The sequence below is a fragment of the Oncorhynchus nerka genome, linkage group LG24 (assembly GCF_034236695.1).
Source record: "Oncorhynchus nerka isolate Pitt River linkage group LG24, Oner_Uvic_2.0, whole genome shotgun sequence".
In the NCBI taxonomy this organism is placed as follows: Eukaryota; Metazoa; Chordata; class Actinopteri; order Salmoniformes; family Salmonidae; genus Oncorhynchus; species Oncorhynchus nerka.
Genome location: NC_088419.1, coordinates 28,246,680 through 28,270,923, shown reverse-complemented (window position 1 = coordinate 28,270,923; position 24,244 = coordinate 28,246,680). Strand labels below are relative to the sequence as shown.

The following is a 24,244-nucleotide window of genomic DNA, read 5'->3' as shown; positions in this document are numbered from 1 at the left end:
TGTCTCACAGACTCTTCCTGCATCGTCTGTTTCCCACGTGTCCAGTCAGTTCCTGTCGCACAGACTCTTCCTGCATCGTCTGTTTCCCCAGTCTCCAGTCAGTTCCTGTCTCACAGACTCTTCCTGCATCGTCTGTTTCCCCAGTCTCCAGTCAGTTCCTGTCTCACAGACTCTTCCTGCATCGTCTGTTTCCCCAGTCTTCAGTCAGGTCCTGTCTCACAGACTCTTCCTGCATCGTCTGTTTTCCCAGTCTCCAGTCAGTTCGTGTCTCACAGACTCTTCCTGCATCGTCTGTTTCCCCAGTCTCCAGTCAGTTCCTGTCTCACAGACTCTTCCTGCATCGTCTGTTTCCCCAGTCTCCAGTCAGTTCCTGTCTCACAGACTCTTCCTGCATCGTCTGTTTCCCCAGTCTCCAGTCAGTTCCTGTCTCACAGACTCTTCCTGCATCGTCTGTTTCCCCAGTCTCCAGTCAGTTCCTGTCTCACAGACTCTTCCTGCATCGTCTGTTTCCCCAGTCTCCAGTCAGTTCCTGTCTCACAGACTCTTCCTGCATCGTCTGTTTCCCCAGTCTCCAGTCAGTTCCTGTCTCACAGACTCTTCCTGCACCGTCTGTTTCCCCAGTCTCCAGTCAGTTCCTGTCTCACAGACTCTTCCTGCATCGTCTGTTTCCCAAGTCTCCAGTCAGTTCCTGTCTCACAGACTCTTCCTGCATCGTCTGTTTCCCCAGTCTTCAGGCAGTTCCTGTCTCACAGACTCTTCATGCATCGTCTGTTTCACCAGTCTCCAGGCAGTTCTTGTCTCACAGACTCTTCCTGCATCGTCTGTTTCCCCAGTCTCCAGTCAGTTCCTGTCTCACAGACTCTTCCTGCATCGTCTGTTTCCCCAGTCTCCAGTCAGTTCCTGTCTCACAGACTCTTCCTGCATCGTCTGTTTCCCCAGTCTCCAGTCAGTTCCTGTCTCACAGACTCTTCCTGCATCGTCTGTACCCCAGTCTCCAGTCAGTTCCTGTCTCACAGACTCTTCCTGCATCGTCTGTTTCCCCAGTCTCCAGTCAGTTCCTGTCTCACAGACTCTTCCTGCATCGTCTGTTTCCCCAGTGTCCAGTCAGTTCCTGTCTCACAGACTCTTCCTGCATCGTCTGTTTCCCCAGTCTCCAGTCAGTTCCTGTCTCACAGACTCTTCCTGCATCGTCTGTTTCCCCAGTCTCCAGTCAGTTCCTGTCTCACAGACTCTTCCTGCATCGTCTGTTTCCCCAGTCTCCAGTCAGTTCCTGTCTCACAGACTCTTCCTGCATCGTCTGTTTCCCCAGTCTCCAGTCAGTTCCTGTCTCACAGACTCTTCCTGCATCGTCTGTTTCCCAAGTCTCCAGTCAGTTCCTGTCTCACAGACTCTTCCTGCATCGTCTGTTTCCCCAGTCTTCAGGCAGTTCCTGTCTCACAGACTCTTCATGCATCGTCTGTTTCACCAGTCTCCAGGCAGTTCCTGTCTCACAGACTCTTCCTGCATCGTCTGTTTCCCCAGTCTCCAGTCAGTTCCTGTCTCACAGACTCTTCCTGCATCGTCTGTTTCCCCAGTCTCCAGTCAGTTCCTGTCTCACAGACTCTTCCTGCATCGTCTGTTTCCCCAGTCTCCAGTCAGTTCCTGTCTCACAGACTCTTCCTGCATCGTCTGTTTCCCAAGTCTCCAGTCAGTTCCTGTCTCACAGACTCTTCCTGCATCGTCTGTTTCCCCAGTCTTCAGGCAGTTCCTGTCTCACAGACTCTTCATGCATCGTCTGTTTCACCAGTCTCCAGGCAGTTCCTGTCTCACAGACTCTTCCTGCATCGTCTGTTTCCCCAGTCTCCAGGCAGTTCCTGTCTCACAGACTCTTCCTGCATCGTCTGTTTCCCCAGTCTCCAGGCAGTTCCTGTCTCACAGACTCTTCCTGCATCGTCTGTTTCCCCAGTCTCCAGTCAGTTCCTGTCGCACAGACTCTTCCTGCATCGTCTGTTTCCCCAGCCTCCAGTCAGTTCCTGTCTCACAGACTCTTCCTGCATCGTCTGTTTCCCCAGTCTCCAGTCAGTTCCTGTCTCACAGACTCTTCCTGCATCGTCTGTTTCCCCAGTCTTCAGTCAGTTCCTGTCTCACAGACTCTTCCTGCATCGTCTGTTTCCCCAGTCTCCAGTCAGTTCGTGTCTCACAGACTCTTCCTGCATCGTCTGTTTCCCCAGTCTTCAGTCAGTTCCTGTCTCACAGACTCTTCCTGCATCGTCTGTTTCCCCAGTCTCCAGTCAGTTCCTGTCTCACAGACTCTTCCTGCATCGTCTGTTTCCCCAGTCTCCAGTCAGTTCCTGTCTCACAGACTCTTCCTGCATCGTCTGTTTCCCCAGTCTCCAGTCAGTTCCTGTCTCACAGACTCTTCCTGCACCGTCTGTTTCCCCAGTCTCCAGTCAGTTCCTGTCTCACAGACTCTTCCTGCATCGTCTGTTTCCCCAGTCTCCAGTCAGTTCCTGTCTCACAGACTCTTCCTGCATCGTCTGTTTCCCCAGTCTCCAGTCAGTTCCTGTCTCACAGACTCTTCCTGCATCGTCTGTTTCCCCAGTCTCCAGTCAGTTCCTGTCTCACAGACTCTTCCTGCATCGTCTGTTTCCCCAGTCTCCAGTCAGTTCCTGTCTCACAGACTCTTCCTGCATCGTCTGTTTCCCAGTCTCCAGTCAGTTCCTGTCTCACAGACTCTTCCTGCATCGTCTGTTTCCCCAGTCTCCAGTCAGTTCCTGTCTCACAGACTCTTCCTGCATCGTCTGTTTCCCCAGTCTCCAGTCAGTTCCTGTCTCACAGACTCTTCCTGCATCGTCTGTTTCCCCAGTCTCCAGTCAGTTCCTGTCTCACAGACTCTTCCTGCATCGTCTGTTTCCCCAGTCTCCAGTCAGTTCCTGTCTCACAGACTCTTCCTGCATCGTCTGTTTCCCCAGTCTCCAGTCAGTTCCTGTCTCACAGACTCTTCCTGCATCGTCTGTTTCCCCAGTCTCCAGTCAGTTCCTGTCTCACAGACTCTTCCTGCATCGTCTGTTTCCCCAGTCTCCAGTCAGTTCCTGTCTCACAGACTCTTCCTGCATCGTCTGTTTCCCCAGTCTCCAGTCAGTTCCTGTCTCACAGACTCTTCCTGCATCGTCTGTTTCCCCAGCGCGTCTCCATGGCTCCTCTCTGCTTCCTTCTAACACTGAGCTGTTTTGATCCGTCTCTCTGTCTGTGAGGGGTACTGCCGGCCGTCTTCTCCTGCACTCCTCCATGTCGGCTCGGTGCAGTGGCCCAGTACCTGTCAGTCTGTGTTACTAATGTGTTTTTAAGCACCCCCAACCACAACGGCTGGCAGGTTTTGTTTCCCATCAGCAACTTTGATACATACCAGAACCCCAGTGCCTGAGCTGTGTGAGACTCAGATGAGCCGCTCACTCTTCTTTCATCTGAACGCACAGAAATATCACAGAACACAGAGATACCTTCTCTTTTAAACCGTTAACTCAAAGGGAGAATGTATTCACAATGTTCCAAGACTAGTGATGGATGGGGTTTGAGGATTTCTAAGAGATTTCTTTTGAACAGAACTAGGTGGAGCCATTATATTGTGCTCACTACTTAGCTACTTTCTCACTATGGAATAGCACCAAAAAGTGCTATTATAGATTGGATGCAGAGGAGGCTGGTGGGAAGAGCTATAGGAGGACGGGCTCATTGTAATGGCTGGAATGGAATTAGTGGAATGAAGTCAAACATGTAGTTTCCATATATTTGATGTGTTTGATAGTGTTCCTTTTATTCCATTCCAGCCATTACAATGAGCCAAATCTCCTATAGTGCCGCCCACCAGCCTCCTCTGCTCAGATGTACATGTACTGGGTTGTTCCACCAATTCAAGTCTTTTGAGATGTATAAGTTGGTCATTTTTTTGTTGATTTCACCATTTTTTTTATGTCATAAAAAGTTAGGTTGTTCAACTTCATAAAAAAAACTGTTTTCCATCTCAAAGTTAAATAAAACAAAATGTCTATAGTAAGTGGATATTTTAAGTGCCAAATAAATTAACAGGGTTGACAGTAACAGGGTTGACGATTTCATCTTAAATCAGCCATACATCTTGGGACAGGGGGAATGGAAGCTTGTGTACAACAGGGAGTGGCAATTGAATGCAAGCTTCACAAAAGCTATTTCAATTATAACATTGTAGCCTGTCTGTGGGTAACAGGGTTGACATATTATACTCGATCTGCTCAGTTTTCCACCACAAAACACCAGAAAAATAGAACCATAGAACCAGCTCACCTGCCTTTACACTATGATTTCACTATTACATGTTGAATGTCTTTGAATAAAAAAAAGGAATAGTTTCACATCATAGGGTGTCCTTAAAATGAGGGGCAGATGTAGATGAATAAATCTTCAGAAATTACTTTGTCAAAGCAACAAAATAATGACTAGGGTTTTACAATGATAGTGAAAACATTTTGGGGTTAAGTGGGTTAAAATATTCCTAGAAGTCACAGAGGGTACACTGAGGGACATCAAAATGACAGTGGTAGAAGTACCCAATTGTCATACTTGAGTAAAAGTAAAGATATGTTAATAGAAAATGACTCAAAAAGTGAAAGTCACAGTAAAATAATGAGTAAAAGTCTACAATTATTTGGTTAATATACTTAAGTATTAAAAGTAAATGTAATTGATAAAATGTACTTAAGTATCAAAAGTAAAAACCATTTCAAATTCCTTATATTAAACAAACCAGACAGCACCATTTTCTTGTTTTTTAAATTTACGAATAGGAGTTGATAGGCTTGAAGTCATAAACTGCGCAATGCTTGATGCACAACGAAGAGCTGCTGGCAAAACGCACATAAGTGCTGTTTGAATGAATGTTTACACGCCTGCTGCCTACCACCGCTCAGCCCGATACTTAGATGCTCAGTCAGATTATATGCAACACGCTAGATAATATCTAGTAATATCATCAACCATGTGTAGTTAACTAGTGATTATTATTTTTTACCTTTATTTAACTAGGCAAGTCAGTTAAGAACAAATTCTTATTTTCAATGACGGCCTAGGAACAGTGGGTTAACTGCCTGTTCAGGGGCAGAACGACAGATTTGTACCTTGTCAGCTCAGGGGTTTGAACTTGCAACCTTCCGGTTACTAGTCCAACACTCTAACCACTAAGCTACCCTGCCGCCCCCTAGTGATAACTAGTGATTATGATTGATTGTTTTTTATAAGATAAGGTTAATGCTAGCTAGCAACTTACCTTGGCTTACTGCATTCGCGTAACAGGCAGTCTCCTTGTGGATTGCAATGAGAGAGAGTCAGGTCGTTATTGCGCTGGACTAGTTAACTGTACGGTTGCAAGATTGGATCCCCCGAGCTGACAAGGTGAAAATCTGTCGTTCTACCCCTGAACGAGGCAGTTAACCCACCGTTCCTAGGCCGTCATTGAAAATAAGAATGTGTTCTTAACTCACTTGCCTAGTTAAATAAAGGTATTAAACAAATGTAAAAAAAAAATGGGCAAATCGGCGCCAAAAAATACCAATTTTCGATTGTTATGAAAACTTGAAATCGGACCTAATTAATCGGCCATTCCGATTAATCGGTTGACCTCTAGTCCAGAGTAGTGATGCTGGACGGGCGGGCAGGTGCGGGCAGCAATCGGTTGAATTGAGTTTTACTTGCATTTAAGAGCATTTGGAGGCCACGGAAGGAGAGTTGTATAGCATTGAAGCTTGTCTGGAGTTTAGTTAACACAGTGTCCAAAGAAGGGCCAGAAGTATACAGAATGGTGTCGTCTGCGTAGAGGTGGATCAGAGAATCACCAGCAGCAAGAGCGATATCATTGATGTATACAGAGAAAAGAGTCGGCCCGAGAATTGAACCCTGTGACACCCCAATAGAGATTGCCAGAGGTCCGGACAACAGGCCCTCCGATTTGACACACTGAACTCTGTCTGAGAAGTAGTTGGTGAACCAGGTGAGGCAGTCATTTGAGAAACCAAGGCTATTGAGTCTGCCGATAAGACTGTGGTGAGTGACAGAGTCGAAAGCCTTGGCCAGGTCGATGAAGACAGCTGCACAGTATTGTCTCTTATCGATTGCGGTTATGATATCGTTTAGGACCTTGAGCGTGGCTGAGGTGCACCCATGACCAGCTCGGAAACCAGATTGCATAACGGAAAAGGTACGGTGGGATTCTAAATGGTCGGTGATCTGTTTGTTAACTTGGCTTTTGAAGACCTTAGAATGGCAGGGTAGGATAGATATAGGTCTGTAGCAGTTTGGTTCTAGAGTGTCTCCCCCTTTGAAGAGGGGGATGACCGGGGCAGGTTTCCAATCTTTGGGGATCTCAGACGATACGAAAGAGAGTTTGAACAGGCTAGTAATAGGGGTTGCAACAATTTCGGCAGATAATTTTAGAAAGAGAGGGTCCAGATTGTCTAGCCCTGCTGATTTGTAGGGATCCAGATTTCGCAGCTCTTTCAGAACATCAGCTATCTGGATTTGGGTGAAGGAGAAATGGGGGAGGCTTGGGCAAGTTGCTGTGGGGAGTGCAGGGCTGTTGACCAGGATAGGGGTGGCCAGGTGGAAAGAGTGGCCGGCCGTAGAAAAATTATTATTGAAATGTTCAATTATTGTGGATTTATCGGTGGTGATAGTGTTTCCTAGCCTCAGTGCAGTGGGCAGCTGGGAGGAGGTGCTCTTATTCTCCATGGACTTTTTGGAGTTTGTGTTGCAGGATGCAAATTTCTGTTTGAAAAAGCTTGCCTTTGCTTTCCTAACTGCCTGTGTATATTGGTTCCTAACTTCCCTGAAAATGCTAATGCCGCACTCCACAGGATGTTTTTGTGCTGGTCCGAGGCAGTCAGGTCTGGAGTGAACCACAGGCTATATCTTTTCCTGGTTCTACATTTTTTGAATGGGGCATGCTTATTTTAGATTGTGAGGAAAGCACTTTTAAGGAATAACCAGGCATCTTCTACTGACGGAATGAGGTCAATTTCCTTCCAGGATACCTGGTTCAGGTCATTTAGAAAGGCTTGCTCGTTGAAGTGTTTCAGGGAGTGTTTGACAGTGATGAGGGGTGGTCGTTTGACCGCAGACCCATTACGGATGCAAGCAATGAGGCAGTAAATGCTGAGATCCTGGTTGAAGACAGCAGAGGTGTATTTGGAGGGCAGGTTGGTTAAGATGATATCTATGTTTGTGCATGTGTTCACGGATTTGGGGTTGTACCTGGTAGGTTCATTGATCATTTGTGTGAGATTAATTGCATCCAACTTAGATTGTAGGATGGCCGGGATGTTAAGCATGTCCCAGTTTAGGTCACCTAACAGCATGAGCTCTGAAGACAGATGGGGGGCAATCAATTCACATATGGTGTCCAGGGCACAGCTGGGGGCAGAAGGTGGTCTATAGCAAGCGGCAACGGTGAGAGACTTGTTTCTGGAAAGGTGGATTTTTAAAAGTAGAAGCTCAAATTGTTTGGGCACAGACCTGGATAGTAAGACAGAACTCTGCGGGCTATCTCTGCAGTAGATTGCAACTCCGCCCCCTTTGGCAGTTCTATCTTGTCGGAAAATGCTATAGTTCGGGATGGAAATTTCAGGGTTTTTGGTGGCCTTCCTAAGCCAGGATTCAGACACAGCTAGGACATCCGGGTTGGCAGAGTGTGTTAAAGCAGTGAATAAAACAAACTTAGGGAGGAGGCTTCTAATGTTAACATGCATGAAACCAAGGCTTTTGCGGTTACAGAAGTCAACAAATGATAGGGCCTGGGGAATGGGAGTGGAGCTAGGCACTGCAGGGCCTGGATTAACCTCTACCTTACCAGAGGAGCAGAGGAGGAGTAGGATAAGGGTACGGCTAAGGGCTCTAAGAACTGGTCGTCTAGTACGTTTGGGACAGAGACTAAAAGGAGACGGTTTCTGGGCGCGGTAGAATAGATTCCATGCATAATGTACAGACAAAGGTATGGTAGGATGTGAATACAGAGGTGGAACTGAAGGGTTATTGAGCAGGGCTGGAGGCTCTACAGTGAAATAAGACAATAATCACGAACCAAAACAGCAATGGACAAGGCGTATTGACATTAGGGAGAGGCATGTGTAGCCGAGTGATCATAGGGTCCAATGAGTAGCTGGACGGGCTGGAGACATGGCGATTCAGACAGCTAGCGGGCCGGGGATAGCAGGCTAGCAGAAGGGCCTTAGAGGGACGTCGCGACGGAAGAAGTCTGTTATTGTAGCCCCCTCGTGCGGTTATGTTGGCAGACCAGTTGTGATGGATCAGCAGGGGTCCGTGTAGTAAAAGGGTCCAGGCCAATTGGCAAAATAGGTAATGTAGCCCAAGGAGTGGCTGATGGGCCTCTTCAGCTAGCTGGGAGATGGGCCTAGCATAGGCTAGCTCCAGGCTAATTGGTGCTTGCTTCGAGACAGGGACGTTAGCCAGGAGAAGCCAATCGGATAGCAGCTAGCTAGCTGCAATGATCCAGGTGAAGAGGTTCAGAGCTTGCGGTAGGAATCCGGAGATATGGAGAAAAAGGAGTCCGATAAGCTCTGGGTTGAAACACGCTGTACAGACTGGCAGGAGATGTCCTGGCTAAAGGTTAGCTGATGACCACTAGCAGTGGCTAGCTGACTACTAGCTTGTAGCTTCAAGTAGTACTTGAAAGTATTTTTACTTAAAGACTTTTCACAACTGCAAAATGCTGCATTTCGGCACTTTAGCAAGTCTTTATTCATGTACAAAATCTGATTTATTGAATTTTCCATGTGGTCTATATTAAAGGACACTTCATTGAATATAACAGGCTTTTAAAATGCAATATTAGTGCACAATTTCTACTTAAAATATCAGTGACGCATCTGGTGTGTGTCCTCTGTGGGAATGCGTGTGATGTTATTACTGCATCATTATACTTGAACTACTTACTTTTTTAGACCGAGTCAGGAAAACATTTAAGCATGTGGTCATCTTATTGTGTCGTTGATGTATGTATTGTTCTAGGCCTGTGTTTGTGTGTGCTGTATTTCTAGTGTGCTGTGTTTCAGCTGTGTTGTAGTTATGATCGTGGCCTATCTAAAAAAACACATTAACAGGTCTAAGGGGAAAGCTCACACTCAGGCCTGTATCTGACGGCTGGCCCCTGCCTGTCCCCTGAGCACCTCCTCTCTGCCGCTGACCCCAAGATCAGTCAGTTTCCACCACCTGAAAGACGAGTGTTTCTGAAAGAAGAGTGTGTGTGAGCGTGTGTGTGTGTGTGTGTGTGTGTGTGTGTGTGTGTGTGTGTGTGTGTGTGTGAGAGAGATAGAGATAGAGAAAGAGCACTGTGTGTTTTCACGCACTTACATGTATGTCTGACAAAGGTATGGTAGGATGTGAATACAGTTGAGATAAACCTAGGCATTGAGTGATGATGAGAGAGGCATTGTCGCTAGAGACATCAATTCAACCAGGTGATGTCACCGTATGTGTGTGTGTGTGTGTGTGTGTGTGTGTGTGTGTGTGTGTGTGAGAGAGAGAGAGAGATAGAGAAAGAGCACTGTGTGTTTTCACGCACTTACATATATGTCTGATACTCTCTCACACCCACTGTAGTGTGAAGAGCAAGTTGAGTGACTCCCCCCACCGCTGGAGCACAGCAGCACAGTCTCGTGATGAAAAACCAAGCCAGCACTGAGAGGAACTCAGTGAGCGTCTGAATGTAACTTAATCTACCGTGTTACTGAAAGCAGAAGTCCACTGGAGTGGGGGGAAATGGGGGGGAGGGAAAATACACACACATTTCCTAGACGCAAAATGCTTATTTTTTAGTTGAGTCAGCGACATTTAAGATTTTACTGCCCTATACCTTATAATCACATCTAGATATGAATCCTTCCATGTTGGGAAGTTGCTTTGTCATTGTTTTTTCAAAGTCAGCTGAGAGAAAATATATAGCCAAGCATATACTGTATCTAACTCCTGATTAAGTACATTTTAATGGTACTGACTCTTAAGTATTGCTCTTAAACGTCTCACTGAGAGAGAAGGGGCTTCTTGTGACTGACTTCTGTTTGCCAGAATGGCTCTTCTTTGTGCGTTTGTCCTTGCTATTGTGTGTTTGTGTGTGTGAGGGAGGCCCTGAACTCCCAGGCTTGGAACAACGATATTACCCTGCTGGCTCTGGTGCTTGTGGGGAGAGGGACCAGAGTGCTGTGGTTAGTTGGTGGCTTGGTGGCTAAGGGAAACCCCACATCCATCCATGGTGGAGAGCAGCTAGTGGAGTGAAGAATGCACTGGCCATGCCAAGACGGAAAATTAAAGAGAGCTGTCTCCGGGACGGCCAGTGAGAGGGAATAACACAGTGTAACCATCAGCAGAGCACAGCGACTAGGCTGGAACCGAAAAACACACTCTGCCGTTAGATCAAAATCAAATCAAATTGTATTTGTCACGTGCTTCGTAATCAACAGGCATAGACTAACAGTGAAATGCTTACTTACGGGTCCTTCCCAACATTGCAGAGAGAAAGAAAATAGAGAAATAATAGAAAAGTAAAACGCAAAATAATAAATAGATAATTAATAACAATAACTTGGCTATATATGTACATGGGGTACCAGTGCTGAGTTGATGTGCAGGGGTACGAGGTAATTGAGGTAGAATAAAGTGACAGATAGTAAACAGAAGCAGCAGCTTATGTGATGAGTCAAAAAAGTTAGTGCGAAAAGGGTCAACGCAGATAGTCCGGGTAGCTATTTGGTTAACTATTTAAACTGTTTAGCAGTCTTATTGCTTGGGGGTAGAAGCTGTTCAGAGTCCTGTTGGTTCCTCTGACACCGCCTGGTACGGAGGTCCTGGATGGCAAGGAGCTCAGCCCCAGTGATGAACTGGGCCAAATGCACTACCCTCTGTAGCGCCTTGCGGTCGGATGCCAAGCAGTTGCCATACCAAGCGGTGATGCAGCCAGTCAAGATGCTCTCGATGGTGCAGCTGTAGAACTTTCTGAGGATTTGAATGCCCATGCCAAATATTTCTAGACTCCTAAAGGAAGTTAACTGTTTTAACTGGGGCTCATTAGCCCATGGCTCTGACCGTATGCCTTTAGTTAGATTGATACCATCCTAATGATTTGATAGCAGCAGACACCTAACACCTTTTCTCTGAGGTGATAGGCTCTCCGTTGAAATGTGCTAGGCTAATGCCCAAATCGATGGGTACTAGATTGCCAAGAACAGTTAGCTAACCATCGGCAGCACTGGACTGGTGTGTGAATCTGACCATCTGGAGGTGTTTCTGCATGAATAGGTGCTCATTATGTGTACACTCTTAACAATACTGGGTTGTCTGGATGACCCGACTGCTTGGTTGCAGGCATTGGTCACTTAGTTGGGTTGTTTTCTTTAACAAGAGTAGGTTTGGGTTGTTTATGCTGGGTTATTGGTGCTGGGTTATTGAGATATGACCCAGCGAGTCAGATCAGGAGATTGGAGGCGTAGTTTAGTAGGGTTGTGGCTGTCATATAGTTATTTTTAGCCACCCGTGAGAGTAAATGTTATTGCTGTTTATCTGTACACATGCTAAGGTTAAACATTTACATTTTTGTTGCTTACAGTCCCCCTAAAAGCCAATGTAAATCCCATTTTTCGGATAGATACCACCTTATTATAATAAATATTTTTTATATTCTAGAAGAATGTATAAAATTCACCCCCAAAAAAAAGGAACATTTCAACTGTAAAGTTAACATGACTCTCACTGGTGGCCAATAAGATCTATCTGAAATCCACGCCTCCAATAAGCCACTCCTCCTGAAAATAACCTGAGGATTACATTAAAAAAGACCCAGCTGCTAGATCAACCCAGCAGCATGAAAATAAAACTACCCAATTGATGATTAAATGAACCCATGTTTGGGTAATCCCAACAACCCAACATGTTGGGTTATTCACGCAACCCAACTGGCTGGGTCAAAATAACCCAGCGGTGTCCTGTCCAATATTTACCCAGCACTGGGTTACCAAAGAATCCAAATGGGGTTGTTTTTAACCCAGCATTGTTTTGTGTTAGAGCAGCAAGAGCAACTCCAATCAATGAGCTGAATACTCACTTCAGACTTCAGACTGTTATTATGAGCTGGGTTGGAGGAAGTATATTATACCATTTTCTGAGTTATACTGAAATAACTGGTATTATCACTTTTCCCTACAGCCACAAATAGTTTAATTCATTTCAAGTGGGAAAGCATTTGTACTCTAGTGTAAAAAACTACAGATTCTTCTCCTCGGCAGTCAGGTGGAGAGACACTGGATGTCTTATGTATGCAAATTATGTTTTTTGTTTTTGTTTCTACTTCTTGTTGCTGTTTCTACTGGTTGTTGTTGTTTCCTGTGGTCTGTAATAATTCTGTGGTGTATGCTAATATTGGTTCAAATGTGTGCCTGACTCTGTGACTGTCTTCTGTGAGAGAAATCCCTGTTTGAATCATAAAGTACTAAATAATACACTCAACTACATCAATGAATGACAACAAAAGGAGTCAAATGTTAATGTGTGGTGGGCTGTATTCTAAATGTAATAAAGTAACAATGCCGTCCACACGTTCTGTGTTTTTTGTCTCTTGTAATACTACAGTGCTTGTAATGAAAACAGACAGGGATTGTGCGAGGAACCCAACGCACAGTAGGTTTACTCAAAGTGTCCTCTGTTTGCTTGTCCATACAGCACAAGTCATGGAAGAAGATCAAGAACATTGTCCACTGGTCTCCATTCGTCATGTCTTTCAAGAAGAAGTACCCTTGGATCCAGCTGGCTGGTCATGCAGGTAGGCCTCGACAACGTTGCCTCTGGAATGTGGGGATTCTGGGATAAGGCTATGGAAGGAATGTGTGTTCTGTGTTCCGCTCTCATTCTCCTGGCTGGATTGGATATGATGCAGTGGCCAATGGCCAGTGTGTTTGGAATTCAAATCTAGTCTCAGGCTAAGTGTTGGGATATACTTGCAAATCATATATTCAAAGGCTCAGTACTAGGGCATAACTAAGAGTTTCATCCTATTTGTATATACTGTAGCTAGGCTATCTGAAATGGAATGGTCCATTCAGAATCAGATACAACCTTCTCTTTAGCAACAGGACAAAACAAAGTAAAGCAGGCCTACTGTTAACACTGAACATCCTCTAATGTTTTTATTGCATGTTTTGGTTCCTCTCAGGCAGTTTCAAGGCAGGGGCTAACGGGCGTATCCTGAAGAAGCACTGTGACTGTGAGCAGCGCTGCTTGGATTGGCTGATGAAAGACGTGCTGCGTCCCTACGTACCGGCCTACCACGGAGATGTGGAGAAGGACGGGGAGAAGTACAACCAGATGGATGATCTGCTCTCTGAGTTCGACCTGCCCTGCGTCATGGACTGCAAGATGGGTGTCAGGTGAGTGTGGGTTGACGGACCTTTATTGGCAGGTGCATCTCTTTGTTGAAGTTACACATAGAGGCACATATCTCAGTTTACCCTCTGGATATCCTAATCTAAACTTTTTGAGGGTGAATGAAAATAGACCTTAGATCAGTGTTGGACATCATTGTAGCTCTCAGATCTCTTTGTTCCATTTTGACAGGTTAGGGTAAGGTCCTATATTCAATCAGGCAGACATCCATTAGGCGTAAGGTCTAAAAGTGACCATCACACTCCCCTAGAGAGGAGATATGTACTGTAGCCAGCTGGCCCTTCACAGACACACCATGACTTAAATCAGCCTGTATTGGGAAAGAAGTATTGGGAAACAACTTCCATTCCTTTGGGTTCATTATTGGGCTGCCGAACTCCACATACTGTACGTGTTACAGTTGTCAAAATCTCCCTTGTTAAGTTTACATCAGATGTATATCAGATATGGGTATACCGAGACACTTTGCAAAGTTATTACTGACCAGTGAAATAGTGGAGACTCTTCTGAGGCACTTTGAACTGGGTGTAAACAGGTCAGGCTTGTTTTGCTACAGTATCCTGTACTCTACCGTTGTGACGAATAGCTTTGTTGCCGGGTGGCCTTCATCACTCTCCCTGCTATATCCCTCTCCTCTCATCTCCTTTCCTCTCTAGCACAACTTTGGTTGTGTGACCCTTCTCTGGAATGGCCGGAATGTTAGGAAATGATAAACCAGCCCCTCCAAACACAACAATTTGGTGCAGTGCTAACAGACTAGAGCCTGGCCTGTTCTTGAGGTAGCTGGCTAGTGAGAAGGAGAATTTGAATCTAGGAAAGGTTAAGACAATCCCTTATTCAGGGATGAACTGAAGAGAAGGGAACTTCTTCTCCTGTCTTCACTGCAGTAATAATTCTACAGTATAATTATTATGTGAAAGAAAACAATTTCTCTTCTTCATTCACATGTTGTCCCCTGGGGCATGATCACTCAACGGCTTTGTCAAACAACATCTGACTGATCAATATTGTATTGCACAATGTTTGCACAGTGATTGTATTCTAAGAAGTAGAGTCAAATTATCCTTTATATTGGCTCATAAAAGGAAATTAATTTGGTTGCTGGACTGGTTACAACATAAAATCTCATTCAACAAAGTCAGTACCAAACAGATGTGGCTTCTCTGTCCACCAAAGGACGTACCTGGAGGAGGAGCTGACCAAGGCCCGTAAGAATACCAGTCTGAGGAAGGACATGTACCAGAAGATGGTGGAGGTGGAACCCCTGGCGCCCACCCCCGAGGAGCAGGAGCAGCAGGCGGTCACCAAGCCCCGCTACATGCAGTGGAGGGAGACCATCAGCTCCACCGCTACCCTGGGCTTCCGCATCGAGGGCATCAAAGTAAGCCACGGGACAGATTATGTACTGGGGTATACGGTAGAGCAGGGGTCGGCAACAGGAGTGTTTTTTTTTTGGGGGGGGTCAAAAATGACTATAAAATCACCAGGGATTCAGCAAGAAAATCAGTTTAATTAAGGAAATCTGTTCCTAGGTATTGCCATGAATTTTCTAAAAAGAGACATATATGAGAGTGTCTCAATGTAATCAAAGTTTCAAGTAAAATAAAAAAACATTTGGGCTTAGTTGTAGTAAATTTAGCAGAGTACAAATTATGATAATTACGTTCCGTCCCCCCGACCATCCGCTCTGACAAAAATGGTCCCTTGGCTGAATATAGTCGCCTATCCCTGCAGAGGAGTGATGCATTGTGATATAAAGTCATACTCTGTAAAACTAATGTAACAGTCCATTATTGGTGGAGTGATGCATTGTAATATAAAGTCATACTCTGTAAAACGAATTTAACAGTCCATTATTGGAGGAAGTAAACACTATAGGAAAGGTGACCAAATACTCCATCTGTCAGTCTGTACACTCAGTAGTTACTAGTTCATTTTATAATAATTAAAACAGTAATAATATGAAATTGAGAGTGTAATTCCACTTAGAAGGGCTGACCTTGATGGTCCTGCTTGGTTTGTGTACAGACATACCCTGCAGTCGCCCCTTAATAGCATTGTTCATACTGAGGATTGCCAGGGCCAACAGGAAGGAATACCCTCTATTTGGTGTCAGTGTGTATAGAGTGTGTTGCATGTTTTTTTCACACATAGGGCCTGCTTGTGACACCTCTACTGACAGTAACTTCAGTTGCTGACACGTCCCATTTGCTCCTACACACCATCAGTCTCCTTCAAGCTGAAACTAATAGATTCAATGCAGCAGCACACAGACAGACAGACTGACTGACTGACAGACAGCCTGATCATGTGATTCTGCCTTAGTAAAGCTAAGCACACTAATAATCCTATTCGGATCAAGCTGGGTGCAACAACAAAAAGAGCACATCTGCAACATATTCTTCCTAGGCAATTAGATTACATGGGTCTAATTCCTCCTAAAGCCAAGAGGGAGACATCCTGGCTATGTTTGGGCCGTAACACCATCTTCCAGAATCTGTCTCCTCTAATGAGGCCCTGATATTTGACTCTGGAGGGCTTAAGACAGATGTGCAGGATGAATAGTTCAGACTGGACTGGCAGCGTAGGGAGCAGTGGCAGCAACAGGGCTGTCCGGAGTTTCCACTCCTCTGTCTCTATTTCCCGACTCCAGCCATGTCCATAGATGGCCATGGCCCGCAGAGCTTTGATGGCTCTCTCTGTTGTCATGACACCAGGGGTTGCCCTCAGAGACTGTCTGTAGAATCAAAAGGTTCTGTGAGTTTTTAGAGAGCACACAGCTGCTGTTGTGTCTGTTGGGCCCCAGCTCAATGCCCATATTATTGTCTGCCTGCATTTCTACGGAGACAGTAGAGCACGGTGCTGTGGTAGAGTTAGAATATGAGCACATTAAGTGTGTGGAGACACGTCCTCTTGTCTTAGATGATGCAAAACGTTGGGCCATTTTCCTGTTTTAGTCACCTCTTTCAGCAGGGTTTTGCTGCTTAATAGTATAGTATAGTATAGCACTGAGTAGTAGGAATAACGCTTCCCATCCGAAACTGTTTGGATGAGTTTGTGCATACAGTATATTATGACAACATTTTGTGATGTTTTAGACTTCGGTGAGGTTTTTTTCGGCTGTTCGGGCAGACAATTATTTTTCTGGAGGCAAGCCGAAGTCGATAGCCGGTGTCGGTAGCCGGTGTCGGTAGCCGGTGTCGGTAGCCGAAGTCGGTAGCCGGTGTCGGTAGCCGGTGTCGGTAGCCGAAGTCGGTAGCCGAAGTCTACGCCTCTTCGTTGGTGATTGGTCAACAGTAGGGATTCTTCAATAAAGTCTTTGTTGTCATTTAACGAGAGATGACTCGTTTTCATGCACATTTTTTTCAGTTGGAAATACTGCACCAAACATCTCAGTTACAGTAGATATAAAATGTATATAAAATAAGATCTCCTCTGCAAAAACGTCCAAATGAATGACCGATTTCTTTAGTTGTCTTAGATGAATTCTGACTATTTTGAGGAAGCGTATACTGGCTACAGCTTCTCAAAATGAACAAACTATTGCCTCTTATTCTTTTAAGGGAGTATGCGAGCACACTCGTTCGGTTTGCCTAGCTGACTTTCGCTAGCCGCCAGCCTAACTGAAGCATGCTGATGCCACGGTATGGGTCTGACTTCTGAAGTTCTTTAGCCTCCCCTTGAATAACAGAGGCCATTTGTATCAAGCTAGCAGTGTGTGTCACATGTATACGGGGGACCTCAGACATCATGTAATTGTTGGAGGCCCCATCCTGCTGGACTCTAAAAATATCTGCCTTTCTTTCCCTTCGTCTGTGCAGAAGGAAGACGGGTCGGTAAACAGAGACTTTAAAAAGACTAGGAGCATGGAGCAAGTGACAGAAGCATTCAACGACTTTGTCAAAGGAAACCAGAACATCCTGGTGAGTGTGTGTGCATATGTCTCTGTGATTCTTTCGGGGTGTGTTTGTGTGTGAGCCGGAGCCCCCTAATGCTCCGGCAAACCTCTCCCTGCCCCATGGTCAAATGGCCCCTGGAGGGAACTCCCAAGGACTTCCACCTCTCTAATGGCCCAGGAAGTGAGATCATAGCCGGGACGGCTGTGTGTGATTTAGGTCTCCCGGGGTCCTGGAAACAGAGCCGGGAAATTAAACACTCAAACAAGATATCCTCCATTCCACATTGGTTTGTCATGTGTTTATCTAGTACCACTAGGCCCAAGCCAAACACACTGTATCTGTCACTGTGTGGTGGGTCTTGGCCCTACTGTTGTGTACTTAACTGTCACTCATGTGTGGTCTTCATCTCTCTCTCTACTGAGCTGAGCTGTTGTCCCATAGGGTTTTGCACTATGGAGTTATCATAATTCATAGAATGGTCTGTCTATGGGTAATGTTCTGTAATGAATACAGGGCCTGTATCCACAAAGCGTCTCAGAAAAGGTCCTAGGAATCCAGTAGCGGTGTGTGGGTAAAATCACTGTGGAAGCCAAGCCAGGAAAAAACTACTATTACATATAGCTATTGACCTACAACATGGTCAATCAAGTTAATGTTTCCAACAGTTTACTAAACATCTACTGATTTAGAACCACAGAGAGCTACAACAAGTGAGCACTGCATCCGCTATTCCAGCACCATTTCAACTTTTAAACACAATCAAATCAACTAGGCTATGGGGGCTGATTCCAACTTAGGAAATTACGCCTTTCTTACGCACGGCTTTCCTACCCAGTTCTCAGTAGTTGGTATTCAGACTTACCTTAGGCAGGTTCGTAATGTGCTTTGCCATTGTGGTTCCCTTGCACTCGCTGAATAAATGTCATTCAACTGCTGAAAACCCTCCCACTTGCTGGCCAACAGATTTTCTCGTGGAGTTTTCATGCAATAGGGATTTCAGTACATTTATCTGAAGCCATCCATTTAAATACGGTTTACCTTTAATTGGACTTTTGTCCACAGACTAGAATACATTGAGAGAACAAGGTCAGAAAATTGGGATCAAAGAAAGAATGCCATCTATGCATCTTTGTCTCCGTTTCAGCACCAACTGGTAATTTAAAAAAATACTGTGATCTTGTAGATTATTTAGGCACATTTTAGGGTTAGGGAAATGGTTTGGAGAGCCTTTAAGCACAACACATATTGATGAGTAAAACATACAGTGGTTTGATTCATCTTGTTGTCATAATCAAGTTCAATCCATGAAATAATGGAAGGTGTAACACATGGAATGGAACAGATTGAAGCTAAATGGACACTACTGTACAAATTGAAGGAAACTTACACTGAAGTGACATTTATAAATGTATGTGGGTATTACTTATAGCTAATATTTTCTTTTTTTTACCCAATTTCGTGGTATCCAATTGTTAGTAGTTACTATCTTGTCTCATCGCTACAACTCCTGTACGGGCTCAGGAGAGACAAAGGTCAAGAGCCATGCGTCCTCTGAAACACAATCCAACCAAGCCGCACTGCTTCTTAACACAGCGCGCATCCAACCCGTGTCAGAGGAAACACTGTGCACTTAGTGACCTGGTCAGCTTGCACTGCGCCTGGCCCGCCACAGGAGTCGCTAGTGTGCGATGAGACAAGGATATCCCTACCGGCCAGACTCTCCCTAACCCGGACGATGCTAGGCCAATTGTGCATCGTCCCATGGACCTCCCGGCCACGGCTGGCAGCGACAGAGCCTGGGCTCGAACCCAGAGTCTCTGGTGGCACAGCTAGCACTGCGATAGACAACTGCGCCACCCGGGAGGCCTAGCGGCTAATTTTTAACATGATACAAATTGTAAAAAAGAGGAGAGGAAAACCTGGGCATAGGCTATAATTAAAATCAGCTCGGCAGGTTCAGCCCTAAAGAAGCCTATGGCTTGGGTGTCCAAAATTCATCCACGCAAATTATGAGGGCACACAATACAAATTCAGAACAATGGCACGACTATTTATAGCCTATTTCACTGTGGAAAAGAGGCCGCAATACATGTCATGATGATATGATTTTCGGTTTGATTCCATATGGCTGGTTTCACATTCGTCTCCAGAAATTATAAGGTCAGCAGGTAGCCTAGCGGTTAAGAGTGTTGGACCTGGAACTGAAAAGTTGCTGGTTCGAATCCCTGTGCAGTCTGTGTGAAAAATATGCTGATGTTCCCCTGGGGGAGGTACAGTAGTTAACCCTAATTGCTCTTGTAAGTCGCTCTGGAAAAGAGTGTTTGCTAAAATGTACATAAATCGAAATATAGGGAACAATTTGTATTTACAATCCCCTTATCCAAATGGATTACTCATTTACCTAGCTCTTATCCATTTATAAATTACAGTGCAAGGAGAATGCTGTTATTTCTATCGGGAAAAAAGAAAGTACACTGAACATAAATATAAACGCAACATGCAACAATTTCAAAGATTTTACTGAGCTGTTCATATAGGGAAATCAGTCAATTGAAATAAATTCATGAGGCTCTAATCTATGGATTTGACATGACTGGGAATACAGATATGTATCTGTTGGTCACAGATACCTTCAAACAAAGTTAAGGGCGTGGATCAGAAAACCAGTCAGTATCTGGTGTGACCACCATTTGCCTTATGCAGCACAACACATCTCCTTCACATAGGGTTGATCAGGCTGTTGATTGTTGCCTGTAGAATGTTGTCCCACTCCTCTTCAATGACTGTGTGAAGTTACTGGATATTGGCGGGATCTGGAACACGTTGTCGTACACATCGATCCAGAGCATCTCAAACAGGCTCACTGGGTGACATGTCTGCTGAGTATGCAGGTCATGGAAGAACTGGGACATTTTCAGCTTTGAGGAATTGTGTACAGATCCTTGTGACATGGGGCCGCGCATTATCCCGCTGAAACATGAGGTGATGGCGGCGGATGAATAGCACGACAATGGGCCTCAGGATCTCGTCATGGTCTCGCTGTGCATTCAAATTGCCATCGAAGAAATGTAATTATGTTCGTTGTCCGTAGCTTTTGCCTGCCCATACCGTAACCCGACTGCCACCATGGGGCACTCTTTTCACCATGGGGCACTCTGCCATACATGCTGTCTGCCATCTGCCCGGTACAGTTGAACTAGGATTCATCTGCGTTCACCATGGGGCACTCTGTTCAACATGGGGAACTCTGCCATACATGCTGTCTGCCATCTGCCCGGTATAGTTGGACTGGGATTCATCTGTGTTCACCATGGGGCACTCTGCCATACATGCTGTCTGCCATCTGCCTGGTACTATTGAACTGGGATTCATCTGTGAAGAGCACTCTTCTCCAGCATGCCAGTGGTCATTGAAGGTGAGCATTTGCCCACTGAAGTTGGTTACGACGCCGAACTGCAGTCATGTCAAGACCCTGGTGAGGATGACGAGCGTGCAGATGAGCTTCCCTGAGACGGTTTCTGACAGTTTATACAGAAATTCCTTGGTTGTGCAAACCCACAATTTCATCAGCCATCTGGGTGGCTGGTCTCAGACGATCCCACAGGTGAAGAAGCCAGATGTGGAGGTCCTGGGATGGCGTGGTTACGCGTGGTCAGCGGTTGTGAGGCCGGTTGGACATAATGCCAAATTCTCTAAAACGGCGTTGGTAGAGAAATGCACATTACATTCTCTGGCAACAGTTCTGGTGGATATTCCTGCAGTCAGCATTCCAATCGCACGCTCCCCTCAAACATGAGGCATATGTGGCATTGTTGTGTGACAAAATTGCACATTTTAATGTCCCCAGCACAAGGTGCACCTGTGTAATGATCATGCTGTTTAATCAGCTTCGTGATATGCCACAACTGTTAGGTGGATGGATTATCTTGGCAAAGGATAAATGCTCACTAACAGGGATGTAAACTAATTTGTGCACAAAATTTGAGAGAAATAAGCTTTTTGTGCGTATTGAACATTTCTGGGATCTTTTATTTCAGCTCATGAAACATGGGACCAACACTACATGTTGTGTTTATATTTTTGTTCAGTATATATTTGGTATCCAGTATAATAATAGTTTAGTTTATGTTTTTTTCTGTGTCCTTAAAATTGGAGAAATACTGAAAGCTTTTTAGCTCAGATTTTCCCACGTCACCCTGGGTAGTTTTAATAATAAATCTTGTGCTGTCATCTGTCTGTTTTCAGAACTGTTATCTGCACCGACTGAAGGACATTAGGGACACTCTGGAAATATCAACCTTCTTCAAGACCCACGAGGTAAACAAATCTATTTTTTGAGTTGTAACATTTACCGAAATAGAAGCATTTGAGATCCGCCCATGTACCACTCAACTGATACAGGAGGCTACAATCTGTGCAGTGGAAACCCATGAACAATGGCACCCACACAAACACCAACCAATCACAGGACATTGTTAATCTAAACAGGAAGCGTTGTCAGGCTTCTGAAGGTACTGTGGCGTTTCAGAGGAAAGGTTGAGACACAGGCCCTAGAACAAACCTCTCTGGAATAACCTATGTCCTGCTGCTTAGGTGGAGTCAAATACAGGGTGTGTCTGTTAATCCCTCATTTATGCCTACTGTATTTGACTTTATAGTGACATTTTATGTAAACTCAGGAATAGCTGACTAATACGATTATCTGGAATCCCGTTTACATCGACCATCTGTCCAGACATACTGTAGTGAGACACAACCTGTAACATACAATAGTATTTTCCCCGTCACCTAACTACAGAAAGCATAAAACTATTTGATCAAATATGTATCTGATCTTCTAAGTCAGAAGATAAAGTGTAACAGTAAATGAACTATGTGCATACAGTAGTCAAATACAGCTGAATCATGACTGACCTTTACAGTAATAAGAGGGGTGCTTGAAGAATGTTGATTTAATGGGCAGTTATTTACTTGGTGTAGATAACATACTTAACATGATTATATGTGGCGATTATAGACCATACTTAACAGGATATGCTTCATTAGGCTTCTCCGACTTTATTCTTACATTTATTTTTGGGCTCCCGAGTGGCGCAGCAGTCTGAGGCACTGCATCTCAGTGCAAGAGGCATCACTACAGTCACTGGTTCAAATCCAGGCTGTATCACATCTGGCTGTGATTGGAAGTCCCATAGGGTGGTGCACAATTGGTCCAGGTTTGCCCGGGGTAGGCTGTCATTGTAAATAAGAATTTGTTATTAACTTATTTGCCTATTTAAATAAAGGTTAAAAAAGAATTAAGCGATTTGATGAAAAGAGCTATACACTGCCTTGCGAAAGTATTCACCCCCCCTTGGCATTTTTACATTTTTGTTGCCTTACAACCTGGAATTAAAATAGATTTTTGAGGGGTATGTCTTGTTTCATTTACGCAACATGCCTACCACTTTGAAGATGCTTCATATGTTTTATTGTGAAACAAACAAGAAATAAGACAAAGACTGAAAACTTGAGCATGCAGAACTATTCACCCCCCCCCCCCCCCCCCCCAAAGTCAATACTTTGTAAGAGCCACCTTTTGCAGCAATTACAGCTGCAAGTCTCTTGGGATATGTCCCTATAACTTTGGCACATCTAGTCACTGGGATTTTTGCCCATTGTTCAAGGCAAAACTACTCTGGCTCATTCAAGTTGCATGGGTTCCGCTGGTGTACAGCAATCTTTAAGTCATACCACAGATTCTCAATTGGATTGAGGACTGGGCTTTGACTAGGCCATTCCAACACATTTAAATGTTTCCCCTTAAACCACTCGAGTGTTGCTTTAGCAGTATGCTTAGGGTCATTGTCCTGCTGGAAGGTGAACCTCGGTCCCAGTCTCAAATCTCTGGACAACTGAAAAAGGTTTCCCTCAAGAATTTCCCTGTATTTAGCGCCATCTATCATCCCTTCAATTCTGACCAGTTTCCCAGTCCCCGCCGATGAAAAACATCCCCACAGCATGATGCTGCCACCACCATGCTTCCCTGTGGGGATGTTGTTCTCGAGGTAATGAGAGGTATTGTGTTTGTGCCAGACATAGCATTTTCCTTGAAGGCCAAAAAGCTACATTTTAGTACCTTCTTCCATATGTTTTGGGAGTCTCCCACATAACTTTTGGCGAACACCAAACGTGTTTGCTTATTTTTTAATTTAACAATGGCTTTTTTCTGGCCACTCTTCCATTAAAGCCCAGCTCTGTGGAGTATATGGCTTGAAGTGGTCCTATGGACAGATACTCCAATCTCCGCTGTGGAGCTTTGCAGCTCCTTCAGGGTTATCTTTGGTCTCTTTGTTGCCTCTCTGATTAATGCCCTCCTTGCCTGGTCCGTGAGTTTTGGTGGGCGGCCCTCTCTTGGCAGGTTTGTTGTGGTGCCATATTCTTTCCATTTTTTAATAATGGATTTAATGGTGCTCCATGGGATGTTCAAAGTTTCAGATCTTTTTTTTTAACCCAACCCTGATCTGTACTTCTCCACAACTTTGTCCGTGACCTGTTTGGAGAACTCCTTGGTCTTCATGGTGCCACTTGCTTAGTGGTGTTGCAGACTCTTGGGCCTTTCAGAACAAGTGTATATATACTGAGATCATGTGACAGATCATGTGACACTTAGATTGCACACAAGTGGACTTTATTTACTTAATTATGTGACTTCTGAAGGTAATCGATTGCACCAGATCTTATTTAGGGGCTTCATAGCAAAGGGGGTGAATACATATGTACGCACCACTTTTCCATTTTTAAATTTTTAAATTTTTTTAAATAAGTTATTTTTTTCATTTCACTTCACCATTTTGGACTATTTTGTGTATGTCCATGACATGAAATCCAAATAAAAATACATTTAAATTACAGGT

The 24,244-nt window shown here is 44.7% G+C and overlaps 1 protein-coding gene across 2 annotated transcripts in view; it reads left to right on the top strand.

Moving 5' to 3' along the window:
• The window catches only part of LOC115107784 (inositol-trisphosphate 3-kinase B-like), a 60,371-nt gene that overhangs the window by 32,250 nt on the left and 3,877 nt on the right, over positions 1-24,244 (top strand). For both annotated transcript variants that reach the window (XM_029631413.2, XM_029631412.2), the window contains exons 3-7: positions 12,730-12,829; positions 13,220-13,433; positions 14,626-14,830; positions 17,271-17,372; positions 21,594-21,665. In XM_029631413.2, coding sequence (XP_029487273.2) covers positions 12,730-12,829; positions 13,220-13,433; positions 14,626-14,830; positions 17,271-17,372; positions 21,594-21,665 — 693 coding nt within the window. The remainder of the gene's footprint in view (positions 1-12,729; positions 12,830-13,219; positions 13,434-14,625; positions 14,831-17,270; positions 17,373-21,593; positions 21,666-24,244) is intronic.